We start from the raw sequence: 16,492 nt of genomic DNA on the forward strand, positions 1-16,492 counted from the left end.
TTCCCCACCCTCTTCCCCTTCCCCACCCTCTTCCCCCCTTCCCCACCCTCTTCCCCCTTCCCCACCCTCTTCCCCCTTCCCCACCCTCTTCCCCCTTCCCCACCCTCTTCCCCCTTCCCCACCCTCTTCCCCTTCCCCACCCTCTTCCCCCTTCCCCACCCTCTTCCCCCTTCCCCACCCTCTTCCCCCTTCCCCACCCTCTTCCCCCTTCCCCACCCTCTTCCCCCTTCCCCACCCTCTTCCCCCTTCCCACCCTCTTCCCCCTTCCCCACCCTCTTCCCCTTCCCCACCCTCTTCCCCCTTCCCCACCCTCTTCCCCTTCCCCACCCTCTTCCCCTTCCCCACCCTCTTCCCCCTTCCCCACCCTCTTCCCCCTTCCCCACCCTCTTCCCCCTTCCCCACCCTCTCCCCCGCTCTCTCTCTCTCTGGTCCCTTCCCTCCCTCTCTCTCTCTCTGGTCCCTTCCCTCTCTCTCTCTCTTCTCTGGTCCCTTCCCTCTCTCTCTCTCTCTCTGGTCCCTTCCCTCTCTCTCTCTCTCTCTGGTCCCTTCCCTCCCCCCCTCTCTCTCTGGTCCCTTCCCTCCCCCCCTCTCTCTCTTTCTCTCTCTCTCTTTCTCTCTCTCTCTCTTTCTCTCTCTTTCTCTCTCTCTCTTTCTCTCTCTCTCTCTTTCTCTCTCTTCTCTCTCTCTCTCTCTTTCTCTCTCTCTCTCTCTGGTCCCCTCCCCCCCTCTCTCTCTCTCTCACTCTCTGGTCCCTTCCCCCCCCCCCTCTCTCTCTGGTCCCTTCCCTCTCTCTCTCTCTCTCTCTCTCTGGTCCCTTCCCTCCCTCTCTCTCTCTCTCTCCCTTTTTCTGGTCCCTTCCCTCCCTCTCTCTCTCTCTCTCTCCCTCTTTCTGGTCCCTTCCCTCCCTCTCTCTCTCTCTCTCTCTCTCTCTCTGCTCCCTTCCCTCCCTCTCTCTTTCTGTCTGTGTGTCTCTCTCTCACTCTCTGGTCTGGTCCCTTCCCTCCCTCCCTCCCTCTCTCTCTCTGGTCCCTTCCCTCTCTCTTCTCTCTCTCTCTCTGGTCCCTTCCCTCCCTCTCTCTCTCTCTCTCCCTTTTTCTGGTCCCTTCCCTCCCTCTCTCTCTCTCTCTCTCCCTCTTTCTGGTCCCTTCCCTCCCTCTCTCTCTCTCTCTCTCTCTCTCTGCTCCCTTCCCTCCCTCTCTCTTTCTGTCTGTGTGTCTCTCTCTCACTCTCTGGTCTGGTCCCTTCCCTCCCTCCCTCCCTCTCTCTCTCTGGTCCCTCCCCCTCTCGCGCTCTCTCTCTGTCCCTGACTCTCAGCGCTCTCTCTCTGTCCCTGACTCTCGCGCTCTCTCTCTGTCCCTGACTCTCGCGCTCTCTCTCTGTCCCTGACTCTCGCGCTCGCTCTCTGTCCTGTCTCTCGCGCTCGCTCTCTGTCCCTGTCTCTCGCGCTCGCTCTCTGTCCCTGTCTCTCGCGCTCAGCTCTCTGTCCCTGTCTCTCGCGCTCGCTCTCTGTCCCTGTCTCTCGCGCTCGGCTCTCTGTCCCTGTCTCTCGCGCTCGCTCTCTGTCCCTGTCTCTCGCGCTCGCTCTCTGTCCCTGTCTCTCGCGCTCGCTCTCTGTCCCTGTCTCTCGCGCTCGCTCTCTGTCCCTGTCTCTCGCGCTCTCTCTCTCTCGCTCTGTCCCTCTCTCTCTCTCTCTCTCTCTCGCTCTGTCCCTCTCTCTCTCTCTCTCTCTCTCGCTCTGTCCCTCTCTCTCTCTCTCTCTTCGCTCTGTCCCTCTCGCTCTCTCGCTCTGTCCCTGTCTCTCGCGCTCTCTCTCTGTCCCTGTCTCTCGCGCTCTCTCTCTGTCCCTGTCTCTCGCGCTCTCTCTCTGTCCCTGTCTCTCGCGCTCTCTCTCTGTCCCTCTCTCTCGCGCTCTCTCTCTGTCCCTCTCTCTCGCGCTCTCTCTCTGTCCCTCTCTCTCGCGCTCTCTCTCTGTCCCTCTCTCTCGCGCTCTCTCTCTGTCCCTCTCTCTCGCGCTCTCTCTCTGTCCCTCTCTCTCGCGCTCTCTCTCTGTCCCTCTCTCTCGCGCTCTCTCTCTCTGTCCCTCTCTCTCGGCGCTCTCTCTCTGTCCCTCTCTCTCGCGCTCTCTCTCTGTCCCTCTCTCTCGCGCTCTCTCTCTGTCCCTCTCTCTCGCGCTCTCTCTCTGTCCCTCTCTCTCGCGCTCTCTCTCTGTCCCTCTCTCTCTGTCCCTCTCTCTCTGTCCCTCTCTCTCTGTCCCTCTCTCTCGCCCTCTCTCTCTGTCCCTCTCTCTCGCCCTCTCTCTCTGTCCCTCTCTCTCTGTCCCTCTCTCTCGCCCTCTCTCTCTGTCCCTCTCGCTCTGTCCCTCTCTCTCTCTCTCTCTCTCGCTCTGTCCCTCTCTCTCTCTCTCTCTCTCTCTCTCTCTCTCTCGCTCTGTCCCTCTCGCTCTCTCGCTCTGTCCCTGTCTCTGGCGCTCTCTCTCTGTCCCTGTCTCTCGCGCTCTCTCTCTGTCCCTGTCTCTCGCGCTCTCTCTCTGTCCCTGTCTCTCGCGCTCTCTCTCTGTCCCTGTCTCTCGCGCTCTCTCTCTGTCCCTGTCTCTCGCGCTCTCTCTCTGTCCCTGTCTCTCGCGCTCTCTCTCTGTCCCTCTCTCTCGCCCTCTCTCTCTGTCCCTCTCTCTCGCCCTCTCTCTCTGTCCCTCTCTCTCGCCCTCTCTCTCTGTCCCTCTCTCTCGCCCTCTCTCGCTGTCCCTCCCTCTCTCGCCCTCTCTCGCTGTCCCTCCCTCTCTCGCTCTCGCCCCCTCCCTCCCTCTCGCCCCTCCCTCCCTCTCTCGCTCTCGCCCCCTCCCTCCCTCTCTCGCTCTCGCCCCTCCCTCCCTCTCTCGCTCTCGCCCCCTCCCTCCCCTCTCTCGCTCTCGCCCCCTCCCTCCCTCTCTCGCTCTCGCCCCCTCCCTCCCTCTCTCGCTCTCGCCCCCTCCCTCCCTCTCTCGCTCTCGCCCCCTCCCTCCCTCTCTCGCTCTCGCCCCCTCCCTCCCTCTCTCGCTCTCGCCCCCTCCCTCCCTCTCTCGCTCTCGCCCCCTCCCTCCCTCTCTCGCTCTCGCCCCCTCCCTCCCTCTCTCGCTCTCGCCCCCTCCCTTGCTCTCGCCCCCCTCCCCTCCCTCTCTCGCTCTCGCCCCCCTCCCTCCCTCTCTCGCTCTCGCCCCCTCCCTCCCACTCTCGCTCTCGCCCCCTCCCTCCCTCTCTCGCTCTCGCCCCCTCCCTCCCCTCTCTCGCTCTCGCCCCCTCCCTCCCTCTCTCGCTCTCGCCCCCTCCCTCCCTCTCTCGCTCTCGCCCCCCTCCCTCCCTCTCTCGCTCTCGCCCCCTCCCTCCCTCTCTCGCTCTCCGCCCCCTCCCTCCCTCTCTCGCTCTCGCCCCTCCCTCCCTCTCTCGCTCTCGCCCCCTCCCTCCCTCTCTCGCTCTCGCCCCCTCCCTCCCTCTCTCGCTCTCGCCCCCTCCCTCTCTCGCTCTCGCCCCCTCCCTCCCTCTCTCGCTCTCGCCCCCTCCCTCCCTCTCTCGCTCTCGCCCCCTCCCTCCCTCTCTCGCTCTCGCCCCCTCCCTCCCTCTCTCGCTCTCGCCCCCTCCCTCCCTCTCTCGCTCTCGCCCCCTCCCTCCCTCTCTCGCTCTCGCCCCCTCCCTCCCTCTCTCGCTCTCGCCCCCTCCCTCCCTCTCTCGCTCTCGCCCCCTCCCTCCCTCTCTCGCTCTCGCCCCCTCCCTCCCTCTCTCGCTCTCGCCCCCTCCCTCCCTCTCTCGCTCTCGCCCCCTCCCTCCCTCTCTCGCTCTCGCCCCCTCCCTCCCTCTCTCGCTCTCGCCCCCTCCCTCCCTCTCTCGCTCTCGCCCCCTCCCTCCCTCTCTCGCTCTCGCCCCCTCCCTCCCTCTCTCGCTCTCGCCCCCTCCCTCCCTCTCTCGCTCTCGCCCCCTCCCTCCCTCTCTCGCTCTCGCCCCCTCCCTCCCTCTCTCGCTCTCGCCCCCCTCCCTCCCTCTCTCGCTCTCGCCCCCTCCCTCCCTCTCTCGCTCTCGCCCCCTCCCTCCCTCTCTCGCTCTCGCCCCCCCTCCCTCCCTCTCTCGCTCTCTCTCGCCCCCTCCCTCCCTCTCTCGCTCTCGCCCCCTCCCTCCCTCTCTCGCTCTCGCCCCCTCCCTCCCTCTCTCGCTCTCGCCCCCTCCCTCCCTCTCTCGCTCTCGCCCCCTCCCTCCCTCTCTCGCTCTCGCCCCCTCCCTCCCTCTCTCGCTCTCGCCCCCTCCCTCCCTCTCTCTCTCGCTCTCGCCCCCTCCCTCCCTCTCTCGCTCTCGCCCCCTCCCTCCCTCTCTCGCTCTCGCCCCCGTCCCTCCCTCTCTCGCTCTCGCCCCGTCCCTCCTCTCTCGCTCTCGCCCCGTCCCTCCCTCTCTCGCTCTCGCCCCGTCCTCCCTCTCTCGCTCTCGCCCCGTCCCTCCCTCTCTCGCTCTCGCCCCGTCCCTCCCTCTCTCGCTCTCGCCCCGTCCCTCCCTCTCTCGCTCTCGCCCCGTCCCTCCCTCTCTCGCGCTCTCTCGCCCCGTCCCTCCCTCTCTCGCTCTCGCCCCGTCCCTCCCTCTCTCGCTCTCGCCCCGTCCCTCCCTCTCTCGCTCTCGCCCCGTCCCTCCCTCTCTCTCGCTCTCGCCCCGTCCCTCCCTCTCTCGCTCTCGCCCCGTCCCTCCCTCTCTCTCGCGTCTCTCTCGCTCTCGCCCGTCCCTCCCTCTCTCGCTCTCGCCCCGTCCCTCCCTCTCTCTCTCTCTGTCCCTCTCTCTCTCTCTGTCCCTCTCTCTCTCTCGATGTTACCCCGTCCCTTCCTCCCTCCCTTCCTCTCTACATTTGCAGGGAGCGGGAACGCTCAGCAGAGAAGCTGTCACTTTCACTGCTGACCTCAGGAACGGCAGTTTTTGAACTTAGGACAGATTCAGACAGGCTTTTGAAACACAGTCAGAACCCGCCAGAAACCCCGAATCCATCCCTAGTTCAGAAACTGCTGTTCCCGATGTCAGCAGCTGTCAGCTGTGAAACTGACTGAGAGGTTTTTTTAAAAAGCTGGTCTGAAAGAAGAAGACAATGGAAAATTTCTCATCTCTGAAATACATCTGCGGGCCATATGTTGGACAAACCTGTTTTGAAGGCTTCAACTTTGTGTTAACTGTTGTCAAAAGTGCCAAATGTAGACAGTGGAATTGGACTGGGGGGATAGAGTTTCAGTAGAACACACAGTCTGCGACTTTTGCCCATTACTGGAATGCAGAATTGAGTTCAATTATGGTGCTTCCACATGTCCAAGTAGCCAATCAGCAATCAATGGCTAAACTGACATGGGACAATAGTAATTTGCGTGAGGTACTATCATCCATAGAACTGTGCTTTATTGCCTTCAGGGCAAGAGTAAGGGAGGAAATTAGAAAATAAAAATCAGTCAACCTATCTCCAGTCATTTACACTGGAGCACATTTGAACCCATAGCCTGATGGCTTGCTTGCTCTTCTCAGTGGAGGCCATTTAGTGCCCACTGTTACTTTGGGTGCTACCCCTGCTTTGCAACCCAAGTGGGAGCCAGGAGTAAATTAAGCGTACTTGAGTGGGATATTGCAGGAAGTGGATGGGTCATGACTCATACAAAGCCTCCATACCTATCAACCCTTCGTGTTCCTGCCCAATACCACTGGCTCCCTGTCTATTGTATTGACCATGAGATCTTAGTTTTCAAATCCTTTTGCTCTACCTTGCCTAGATGATGAAGTTCAGCTGTAAATTCCAGCTCCTGTTTGCTGCTCCTCTAACTCCTGATCATTGCCCACCCTCATTCCCGCTGCTCCATAGCCAGATGCCAGTCCTTGAGTCACTCCAGCTCTGTTCTGTGGAAGTCTACCCCAGAATCACTTTTCTTCACCATATCTCTGCTTTCTTCAGACAGCTCTTCCGGACCTATCTCTTTGACTGCGCTTTTGGTTGCCCTGTTTTCTTTGTTTCTTGCATGTCAGTGTCCTTTCTCCTTAAATGATGCTAGATGATACTCTGCGTAAGGCTTCTGATCCAAATGTGATGTGGATTTCAGGGAAACATTGGCTCGTCCAACTGGGGATTGAACCTGCTTCAGGAGGAGAACGTGATCCCGGATGTTATAGCTCTGGCCCAGACATGCGAGATTCTCTCTGTCAGAGGGTAAGTAGCAGTCCTGATGGAAATAGATCAGAAAGAAGCATGATGTGGTTGGTAGTCAGTCTCATACCTGGAGACCTCAGTAACTGACTTTTCGCTCATCTTAATTCACTGCAGTTTATTTGGGTTTGCCCTATTCATTAAATGCACTTGTTGACTTCTGACATTTTGCCAATCTTGAATGTTAAACCTTTCCCTTATTATCGCGCTCAGGTGTCTATTCTGTGTATAAATCATCTAAATTCTTCAATTAGATTCCAGCTTTTAATTCACTCTCGGGTATCTATTATTCTGCATATAAACCACTAGAACCCCTCGATTAGATTCCAGCTTGTGACTCGGTCCTAGATAACTTTTTTCTTTCTAATTTTCCTGGTGTTGACAGGGAATGTCATGGAACCCATTTAAGTTCGTAAAAATATCCTTGCTTAGGAAAAATTTGTGTCTGATATCGGTCCCAGATTGTTTCTGCTTTCCTGACCTTGCCAATTTTCAAGGATGAAACTATTCAGCAAATCACTGGGATTCCCAATTCCATCAGAGAGCCTACTTGGGGAAGGTAGAAAATAGCTGCACTAGTCCTTCCAACACTTGTAATGCAAGACACAGCCTCAGGTGCCTGTCTAGTATAGCAAGCGGCACGGATTCCGGTGTCTCTGGTAGTATAGCATGGGGCACGGCCTCCACTTTCTATGGTAGTACAGCAAGGGGCACGGCTTCCAGTGTCTCTGGTAGTATAGCATGGGGCATGGCCTCCACTGTCTGTGGTAGTAGTGCATGGGGCATGGCTTCCACTGTCTGTGATAGTACATTATGGGGCACAGCTTCCAGTGTCTCTGGTAGTATAGTGTGGTGGGGTGCAAAGGATGAGAGGCACATTGAGATACTCCAGTTATTTATTGTTGCATGCCCACATTAAAATGGGTACATTCAAAGTAACCTGTCATTTCTGCCAAAAAATCCTGGCACTCTCCACCTCTTTGAGTTAAAAAGCAAACTGCTCCATTTGTCCGTTCTGCATTGTGCTCTATGGCTTCGGTAGTTGCTGTAAGAGCTGCTGTATTGAAATGTACGATGCATTTATACTGATTCCAGCCACTGGACACTAGTAGCAGAGAATGGAGCACTGCACTAGTGAAATTATATCAATCAACTCAAAAAAAAAAAGGGGTAAACCAAGTAAATATAGGCCAGTCAGTTTATGTTAATGGTGTAATCGTTACAATCCATTGGAGGCAGAATTAGTGAGTGCTACAATTCATCGAGGGCAGAATCAATCTGTGCTCGACAAAAGTGTAAGCTGATTAGGGAGGGTCAAAATGGTTTTGTTAATGTTAGGTCATAGCCAATTACCCCAGCGGTGTGTTTTGGAAATCACTGAAGTAATGGATAGAAGAGGATCATTGGATACATAGATTTACACTCAGCATTTGAAGAGTTCTGTAGAGTCCTTCTGAATATTATTTTCCAGTAATGACTCGAATAGTCATTCTGATTATTATTCGGCAATAATAACCCTAAAACGGTGATCGTCTAATCTTGTTTGGGGTTGTGCCTTCAACAATGGATCAAAGTGCAGCCTGTTGTTTCCATTGACTTTGTTTCTTTTTTTTCTGCTTCCACAGGACCTGTCTGTATGTACTGGGTCTCTTGGCGAAAACAAAGCAGGGGTGTGACATCCTGAAACAGCATGGCTGGGATTCGGTCAGGCACAGCCGCACGCAGCCCTGGCCCGTGGCCCCTGATGACATGGAACAACTATACAACGAGCTGTCCTCAGTCCCCAGTACATTGAGCCTCAACTCCGAATCTACCAGCTCCAGGCATAACAGTGAGAGTGAGTCAGTACCTCAGAGTGAGTATCATATGATATGGAGCTTGCCATGCTGTTTCAGTGTAATGGAGTTGTCTCCAGCATGAATCACCAAGTGAATTGTGCGATGTTTGCTGGCACTCCAGTTATTTCCCAGTCATACATAAATAATTCTGCTCCTCCCCTGGGAGTGTTGACTCTGCTGAGGTATGGATGCTGGCAGCCCTCCAGTATGTCGCTCAACTGGCCAGTCTTTACATATAAGCCCAAGCATTGAGTGTCAGCCGTCCGAGTTCAGTGCTGCTTTCTTCCAGTGTCAACACGTCCACTTTCCCGTACTGCTCATTGATGAGGGATAAGAGCCCTGCTTGATTTTTTTCACTCTTACCACACTACCAGAAGTACGTGGAGGCTTTGGAGAGGATACAGAAGAGGTTTACCAGGATGTTGCCTGGTCTGGAGGGCATTAGCTATGAGGAGAGGTTGGATAAATTCGGATTGTTTTCACTGGAACGACGGAGGTGGAGGGGCGACATGATAGAGGTTTACAAAGTTATGAGCGGCACGGACAGAATGGATAGTCAGAAGCTTTTTCCCAGGGTGGAAGAGTCAGTTACTAGGGGACATAGATATAAGGTGAGAGGGGCAAAGTTTAGAGGGGATGTGCAAGGCAAGTTCTTTACACAGAGGGTGGTGAGCGCCTGGAACTTGCTGCCGGGGTAGGTGGTGGAAGCAGGTACGATCGCGACGTTTAAGAGGCATCTTGACAAATACATGAATAGGATGGGAATAGAGGGATACGGTCCCCGGAAGTGCAGAAGGTTCTAGTTTAGGCAGGCATCAAGATCGGCACAGGCTTGGAGGGCCGAATGGCCTGTTCCTGTGCTGTACTGTTGTTTGTTCTTTAACCCAAAGGGCACTGAATTTAATTGACATGCCCCCATCAGCTGCCCTGAGATCAGCTAAATCTACCTAGAACCAGAGTGAAATCTACTGGTCTACCATGGGCAGTCCATTGACCCAGCATGCGTTGGAAACTGTGATTGAATTGGGTGGTTCCTTCCCATCTCCAGCAGCTGGGTGATAGGCTCAGATAAAGAGTAAGGCTGTCTATCACTTTGACACCAGAGTCAGGAGATGAACATCGCTTAAAAATCCACATGACACATCACACTTAAAAATGTTGGCCTTAACTTATCAACTCTTCAGAAATAGGAAAGCCGAAGAAAAGAGGTCAAAACGGACAGACCATCCAGCATCGACCTAGGCACTGGAAATGATAATGGCAAGCCCAGCCCTGTAGACCAGCCCTGTAAGGTGGACAAGTCCCCAGGTCCGGATGGGATCTGTCCCAGGTTACTGTGGGAAGCGAGAGGAAATAGCTGGGGCCTTAACAGATATCTTTGCAACATCCTTAAACACGGGTGAGGTCCCGGAGGACTGGAGAATTGCTAATGTTGTCCCCTTGTTTAAGAAGGGTAGCAGGGATAATCCAGGTAATTATAGACCGGTGAGCCTGACGACTGTGGTAGGGAAGCTGCTGGAGAAGCTACTGAGGGATAGGATCTCTTCCCATTTGGAAGCAAATGGGCTTATCAGTGATAGGCAACATGGTTTTGTGCAGGGAAGGTCATGTCTTACCAACTTAATAGAATTCTTTGAGGAAGTGACAAAGTTGATTGATGAGGGAAGGGCTGTAGATGTCGTATACATGGACTTCAGTAAGGCGTTTGATAAGGTTCCCCATGGTAGGCTGATGGAGAAAGTGAAGGCGCATGGGGTCCAAGGTGTACCAGCTAGATGGATAAAGAACTGGCTGGGCAACAGGAGACAGAGAGTAGCAGTGGAAGGGAGTTTGTCAAAATGGAGACGTGTGACCAGTGGTCCACAGTGTCTACAGGGATCCGTGCTGGGACCACTGTTGTTTGTGATATACATAAATGATTTGGAGGAAAGTATAGGTGGTCTGATTAGCAAGTTTGCAGACGACACTAAGATTGGTGGAGTAGCAGATACTGAAGGGGACTGTCAGAGAATACAGCAGAATATAGATAGACTGGAGAGTTGGGCAGAGAAATGGCAGATGGAGTTCAATCAGGGCAAATGCGAGGTGATGCATTTTGGAAGATCCAATTCAAGAGTGAACTATACAGTAAATGGAAAAGTCCTGGGGAAAATTGATGTACAGAGAGATTTGGGTGTTCAGGTCCATTGTTCCCTGAAGGTGGCAACGCAGGTCAATAGAGTGGTCAAGAAGGCATACGGCATGCTTTCCTTCATCGGACGGGGTATTGAGTACAAGAGTTGGCAGGTCATGTTACAGTTGTATAGGACTTTGGTTCGGCCACATTTGGAATACTGCGTGCAGTTCTGGTCGCCACATTACCAAAAGGATGTGGATGCTTTGGAGAGGGTGCAGAGGAGGTTCACCAGGATGTTGCCTGGTATGGAGGGCGCTAGCTATGAAGAGAGGTTGAGTAGATTAGGATTATTTTCATTAGAAAGACGAAGGTTGAGGGGGGACCTGATTGAGGTGTACAAAATCATGAGAGGTATAGACAGGTTGGATAGCAAGAAGCTTTTTCCCAGAGTGGGGGATTCAATTACTAGGGGTCACGAGTTCAAAGTGAGAGGGGAAAAGTTTAGGGGGGATATGCGTGGAAAGTTCTTTACGCAGAGGGTAGTGGGTGCCTGGAACGCGTTGCCAGCGGAGGTGGTAGACGCGGGCACGATAGCGTCTTTTAAGATGTATCTAGACAGATACATGAATGGGCAGGAAGTAAAGAGATACAGACCCTTAGAAAATAGGCGACAGGTTTAGATAGAGGATCTGGATCGGCGTAGGCTTGGAGGGCCGAAGGGCCTGTTCCTGTGCTGTAATTTTCTTTGTTCTTTGACCCTGCAAAGTCCTCCGGGAAACCGGAGCACCCGGCGGAAACCCACGTGGTCACAGGGAGAACTTGCATACTCCGCACAGGCAGTACCCAGAATTGAACCCGGGTTCGTGGAGCTGTGAGGCTGCGGTGCTAACCACTGCGCCACTGTGCCACCCATTTATTGCCCATCCCTAATTGCCCTGGAGAAGGTGGGGTGGTGAGCCTTCTTGAACTGCTGCAGTCCATGTGAACCGCCTTAAGAACTCCTCTTTCTCCTCCAAATGAAGCTTGAACAACTGCAAAAGTTAGTGCACTGATGAAAATGCTGAAAAAGCACTACAATGATCTCAAAATTATACCTTTCCAACAGAAAATGAATAAGTGATGACGTATCTTCAAAAAGCTAGCTTCTACAGGCCAGGTTATCCAACGACTCTGTTCTGTGAGCAGAGCTGCGAATGAGAGCCATTAATTCTGAATGTGATCCATGTCATTCTATAGAAGCTTGCACTGGTCCAAAGCAGCCTATCAAAACCCAAAAACATTCTTTTCTGCCAAATGCATTGCACCATGAATTGCTGTGCTGTATCACAAACCTGGTATTCCAACTTGCATTCACGGCTAGTAAGACTCGAGACTAATCAGGGCTCCCTGTGCGAGCCTCCAGTCTTCTGTTTCTATTTCACATTTCCAGCAGTTTTTAATAAAATGTGCCAAACTTTTTTTATTCATTCATGGGATGTGGGCATCACTGGCTGGCTAGGCCAGCATTTATTGCCCATCCCTAATTGCCCTTGAGAAGGTGGTGGTGAGCTGCCTTCTTGAACTGCTGCAGTCCATGTGGGGTAGGTACATCTACAGTGCTGTTAGGAAGGGAGTTCCAAGATTTTGACCCAGTGACAGTGAAGGAACGGCGATATAGTTCCAAGTCAGGATGGTGTGTGACTTGGAGGAAACTTGCAGGTGGTGGTGTTCCCACGCATTTGCTTCCCTTGTCCTTCTAGTTGGTAGAGGTCACAGGGGCATTGTAAAATACAATGACACCTTGCCAGATAAGGAAATATTCAGGCAGATGACCAAAAGCTTGGTCAAAGAGGTAGGTTTTAAGGAATGTCTTAAAGAAGGAAAATGAAGTAGAGGCGGAGCGGTTTAGGGAGGAAATTCCAGAGCTTAGGGCCCAGGCGACTGAAGGCATGGCTGCCAATTGTGGAGTGATTAAAATTGGGGATGCTCAAGAGACCAGTATTAGATGAGCACAGAAATCTAGGAGATACCTCCAATTAATTATTGTAAATCAGATCATTCCATAACACCCAACCTGTTCATCGTCTTTCTCCACACCCCCCAGCATCTCTCTCACTCACAAAAGCACACACAGTGTCAGACTTTGGCTTTTTTTATATTGTGTAGTTGTGTGCTAGACCTCAGAGTTGTTGCTGGTAGCTGGGATTACCGAGTTAAGAGAAACATTTTGGTCTGACAGGAATTGGAAATTCTCACCACAGACCCTGTCAACAGGACTAACAGCTCTTTTGCAGCTGAAATCAAGGCATCACAGATAGCTTTGAGATGAAAGAGCAGAATCGGGAGAGGACGATTTCCATTTGTTAATGAAATTGGCCAAGTCAGCTCCTTCCTTTACCTCATACTTGGTACTTCTTGTACCTGCAGATACAGTTTGGCTGTGAGCAGGCATCTACTGATCTCCAAAAAAGTTAGTATGGATGTCCTATTATGTGTCAGGATTATCCCAGCTTCGACACAGCAAATGTAAGGACCCTGTTAAATACAACTATTGATTCTTCATTCTCTCACCCCCTCTTCCCCCCCCCCCCCCCCCCCCACAATCCAGGAGTACATGGCCATCACTTGAAAAATATCTGTAGTGATGGGTTTAAAAATAGAAGATTCTTGGCTGTTGGCCTCGGTGTTGAGTTTGCTTAGGGGATGCCCTGTGGCTACACAAGACCAGAAGCTATAAAATGAGGGGAAGGGAAAACAACATGTCACAAAATCCAATATAAAAGCAGCTTCAGCTTCAGGTGTTGTATTCTCTGTATACAGTAAGACCTTTCTGTCTGTGCTGCCAGTCCTGGAACAATGAGGTCAAATGGCTGAAGGACCTACGCCACCTGAGCCTGTTCTGTGATGTTATAACACTGTCGTTTTACAATTTCTGAATTTTAGTATTTTTTTGCCAATTTGTTTTGTTTGCATCAAGATGACAGATGTGAGCTCTGGGGAATGGACTGTCTCTGCACCCCTGAGACCTAGTGTCAGCACTGAGTGCTCTCTGGTCAGATACAACATGGGTTAGACACAGAGTAAAGCTCCCTCTACAATGTGCCATCAAAAGCTCCCAGGACAGGCATAAAATGGCTACATCACAAAAGGAGGCCATTTGACCTGTGAAGTCCATGCCAGCTCTCTGCAAGTATAATTCAGTTAGTCCCATACCACTGCTCTTTCCCCAGAGCCTTGCAAATACTCTTCAGGTGCTTATCCAATTCCCTTTCGAAAACCTCAAGTGAATCTGCCTCTACTGCATTCTCTGGCAGTGCATTCCACATCCTAACTACTTGCTGCGTTAAAGAAAGGATTTCCTCATATTGCCTTTCACTCTTTGACCGATCATCTGAAATCGATGTCATCTGGTTCTAGACCCCTCATGATTTTGAATACTTCTAGCAAATCTCTCAATCTTCTCGAAGGATAGCAACCCCAACTTCTTCATTCTATCCATGTAACTGAAGTCCCTCATCCCTGGAACCATTGTCGTAAATTTTCTCTGCATCCTCTCTAAAGCCTTCACTTCCTTCCTAAAGTGCAATGCCTGGAATTGGACACAATACTCCAGTCGAGGCTGAACCAGTGTTTTATAAAGGTTTATCATAACTTCCTTGCTTTTGTACTCTGCCTTTGTTTATAAGCCCAGGATCCCATATGGCTTTTTAACCACTTAATCAACCTGCCCTACCACCTTCAACGATTTTTCTGTTCCTGCATCCCCTTTAGAATTAATTTTATATTGCCTCTCTTCATTCTTCCTATTGGATGCAGAGTAAAGTTCACTTTACACTGTCCCATTAAACGCTCCCACGGCAGGTACAGCGTGAGTTAGATACAAAGCTCCCTCAGACTAGCTTCTCATATGCATGAGGCTGAGTTTTTTTTTTTCTCTCACCAGCCATCCTTGTGCTCTGTTAACAAAGTGATCAGTTTTATGCCATGGTGCCAACAGGGACACAATTCAGATAATCTAAACTGTCGCTTAGGAACCAATACAGATGATAGAGAGGCAACTCTTCCTCCATTCGTTATGACAAAGTTAATTTGGTGCCCAGGTCTTAGTGGTAAAGGGTCAGTTCTTAAGATGGCTGCACCAGTCAATTCTCCTAAGCGGTAGTAGGTCTGCAGTTTTGGTTGTTTCAGCCAATCTCAATTGGACAAGACTCCATAGAACTCTTCACATGACCAACACAAGTTAATAGACGTGCTGTGGGCTGCTTTGTATTTCAGGCATGTTTATTATGGAAGATGATCGATACGGGAGCAGCACAACCAGCACCTTCTTCCTAGATATCACCGAGGAGGGAGACCCATCTTTGCTAGAGAGGCCCAAATCAGCGAAGGAGAAGGAACGAAGCCCCCTGAGCATTCTCAGCTCTTCCAGATTTGTTACCCGGCGCTTCTTCAACAATCTCACTTCACTGCCCAGCAAGAAACTGCGCAGCAGCAGCGATTCCAAGTCTTCGAAGGCAGCAGCAGACAGGAAGCAGGTCCAGCGGCGCATCCGGGCAGTCACTGAGCCAGCCAACAGCACCGAGTATTTGCACAGTGAAGTGTTCACCAGTATTTTCAATGGTAGCCGACTGCACAAGAGCCACACATTGAGCTTGGAGACCTCATTCGTCGGGAGCAGGGATCACGGCAACAGAGGAAGCTCACAGAGTATCTCCGAGTCTGAACTGAAGCGCCCAAAGACTCTATTGGGGGATAATCACCAGGAGCAAATCATCAAGGACAGGTCTATGGGGGATGGCACAACTGGCACGCAGTTCAAAAGCCGTAGCCAGAGCTTTAACACAGACACCACAACAAGTGGCATTAGCTCTATGAGTTCAGTCAGCTCTAGTCCATCTGGTGAAACAGTCCGCCTGGACCCAGCCAATGTCGACACAGACTGTGGCAGCCTGAACACAGTTGTCAGTGCACGGACGGTGAAGACTAATGTGTCCCTCAACCCCCAGTCCAACCACCTACCTCTGTCCAAGTCGAACTCTGTGTCACTGGTCCCCCTGGGATCTTCACACACACTCCCCCGAAGGGCGCAGTCACTCAAAGCACCATCAGTCACTACCGTAAAAAGCCTGACCGACTACAACTTCAGCTATACAAGCCCACGTGACGCTTTCGGGTATGCCACGCTGAAGCGACTTCAACAGCAGAGGATGCATTCATCACTGTCGCACTCTGAGGCCCTGGCATCTCCAGCAAAGGATGTGCTGTTCACAGACACAATTACCATGAAAACAGGCAGCCTGGATTCAAGGCTGACACCAAGAAGGTAATTATGTGTATCCTATACTTAAATATTGCAATATTTGCACCTTGAGAAAAGAAGATATAACATCTTCATTCTATGTACTCCTCACTATCCTCACATAACCCTGTTTGAGAGTTTCTGGAAAAATATATGTTGAGTACATACATGAAAAGGTTGTGACATTGCAGGTACACAGGACTCAGTCTCATACAAGCCCCAGGCCTGGTGCTATTTATTGCATGTGCTTGTTTCCCTCACAATGGTTCTTGCTACTTGTATCAGACCACTAGTTGCTGGAAGTTGTTATTGAAGTAGGTTTGATTGCACATCAAGTATCAAACATTCTGTGAGTTTATCCAGTCTTTCTAGTTTCCCGGAGATTGATGATTGTCAGCAGTTGTCTGCTGATGCAAAATCTTAATACTGAGCTGTTCACATCAGTATAAATTTTACAAATCCAAGAGTGTGAATTGTGCTTCCTCTGTGTCTCTGTACCAGCAGCATAAGGAGTTGCGTAAGGAGCAGGAGATGGGGACTTTAATCCCCAAAAGCAAAATATTGCAGATGCTGGAAATCTGAAATAAAAACAGAAAATGTTGGAAACATTCAACAGGTCTGACAGCATCTGTGGAGAGAGAAATAGAGTTAACGTTTCATCATGAAAGATCACATGAAACGTTAACTCTGTTTCTCCATGAATGCTGTCAGTCCTGCTGAATGTTTCCAGCATTTTCTAATTTTAATCCCCATGCTGGTTTTGTGCCAGAGGCAGAGGAGCTGACAGTGCTCTATGGTACAAGTGTTGTTATTAATATGGGTTTGGGACATTCGGGCATCAGGAAATTCCACTCTTTGCAGCTTAGCACATTGTCTTTCTGGTATGCCTTAAAAAGACGGAGCAGATGCCAGGCCTGCAAGAAAGCCAAAATCTATTCTAGGAGACAGGATAAACTGTCACTTAGAAAGGCACAGGTTAATCAAGGATAATCAGCATGGATTTGTTAAGGGAAGATCTTGTTTGACCGACTTGATTGAATTTTTTGAAGAGGTAACAAGAGGATAGATGAGGGTAGTGCA

General features: G+C 51.6%; 1 protein-coding gene across 1 annotated transcript in view; it reads left to right on the forward strand.

The window, feature by feature from the left end:
- Positions 1-5,510: 5,510 nt before the first annotated feature.
- The window catches only part of LOC137366332 (rapamycin-insensitive companion of mTOR-like), a gene marked incomplete at its 5' end in the record, with an annotated part of 70,748 nt that continues 59,766 nt past the window's right edge, over positions 5,511-16,492 (forward strand). The window contains 4 exons of the mRNA XM_068028229.1: positions 5,511-5,591; positions 6,077-6,183; positions 7,806-8,035; positions 14,389-15,436. Coding sequence (XP_067884330.1) covers positions 5,511-5,591; positions 6,077-6,183; positions 7,806-8,035; positions 14,389-15,436 — 1,466 coding nt within the window. The remainder of the gene's footprint in view (positions 5,592-6,076; positions 6,184-7,805; positions 8,036-14,388; positions 15,437-16,492) is intronic.

This window comes from Heterodontus francisci, unplaced genomic scaffold (assembly GCF_036365525.1).
Source record: "Heterodontus francisci isolate sHetFra1 unplaced genomic scaffold, sHetFra1.hap1 HAP1_SCAFFOLD_1057, whole genome shotgun sequence".
Taxonomy (NCBI): domain Eukaryota; kingdom Metazoa; phylum Chordata; class Chondrichthyes; order Heterodontiformes; family Heterodontidae; genus Heterodontus; species Heterodontus francisci.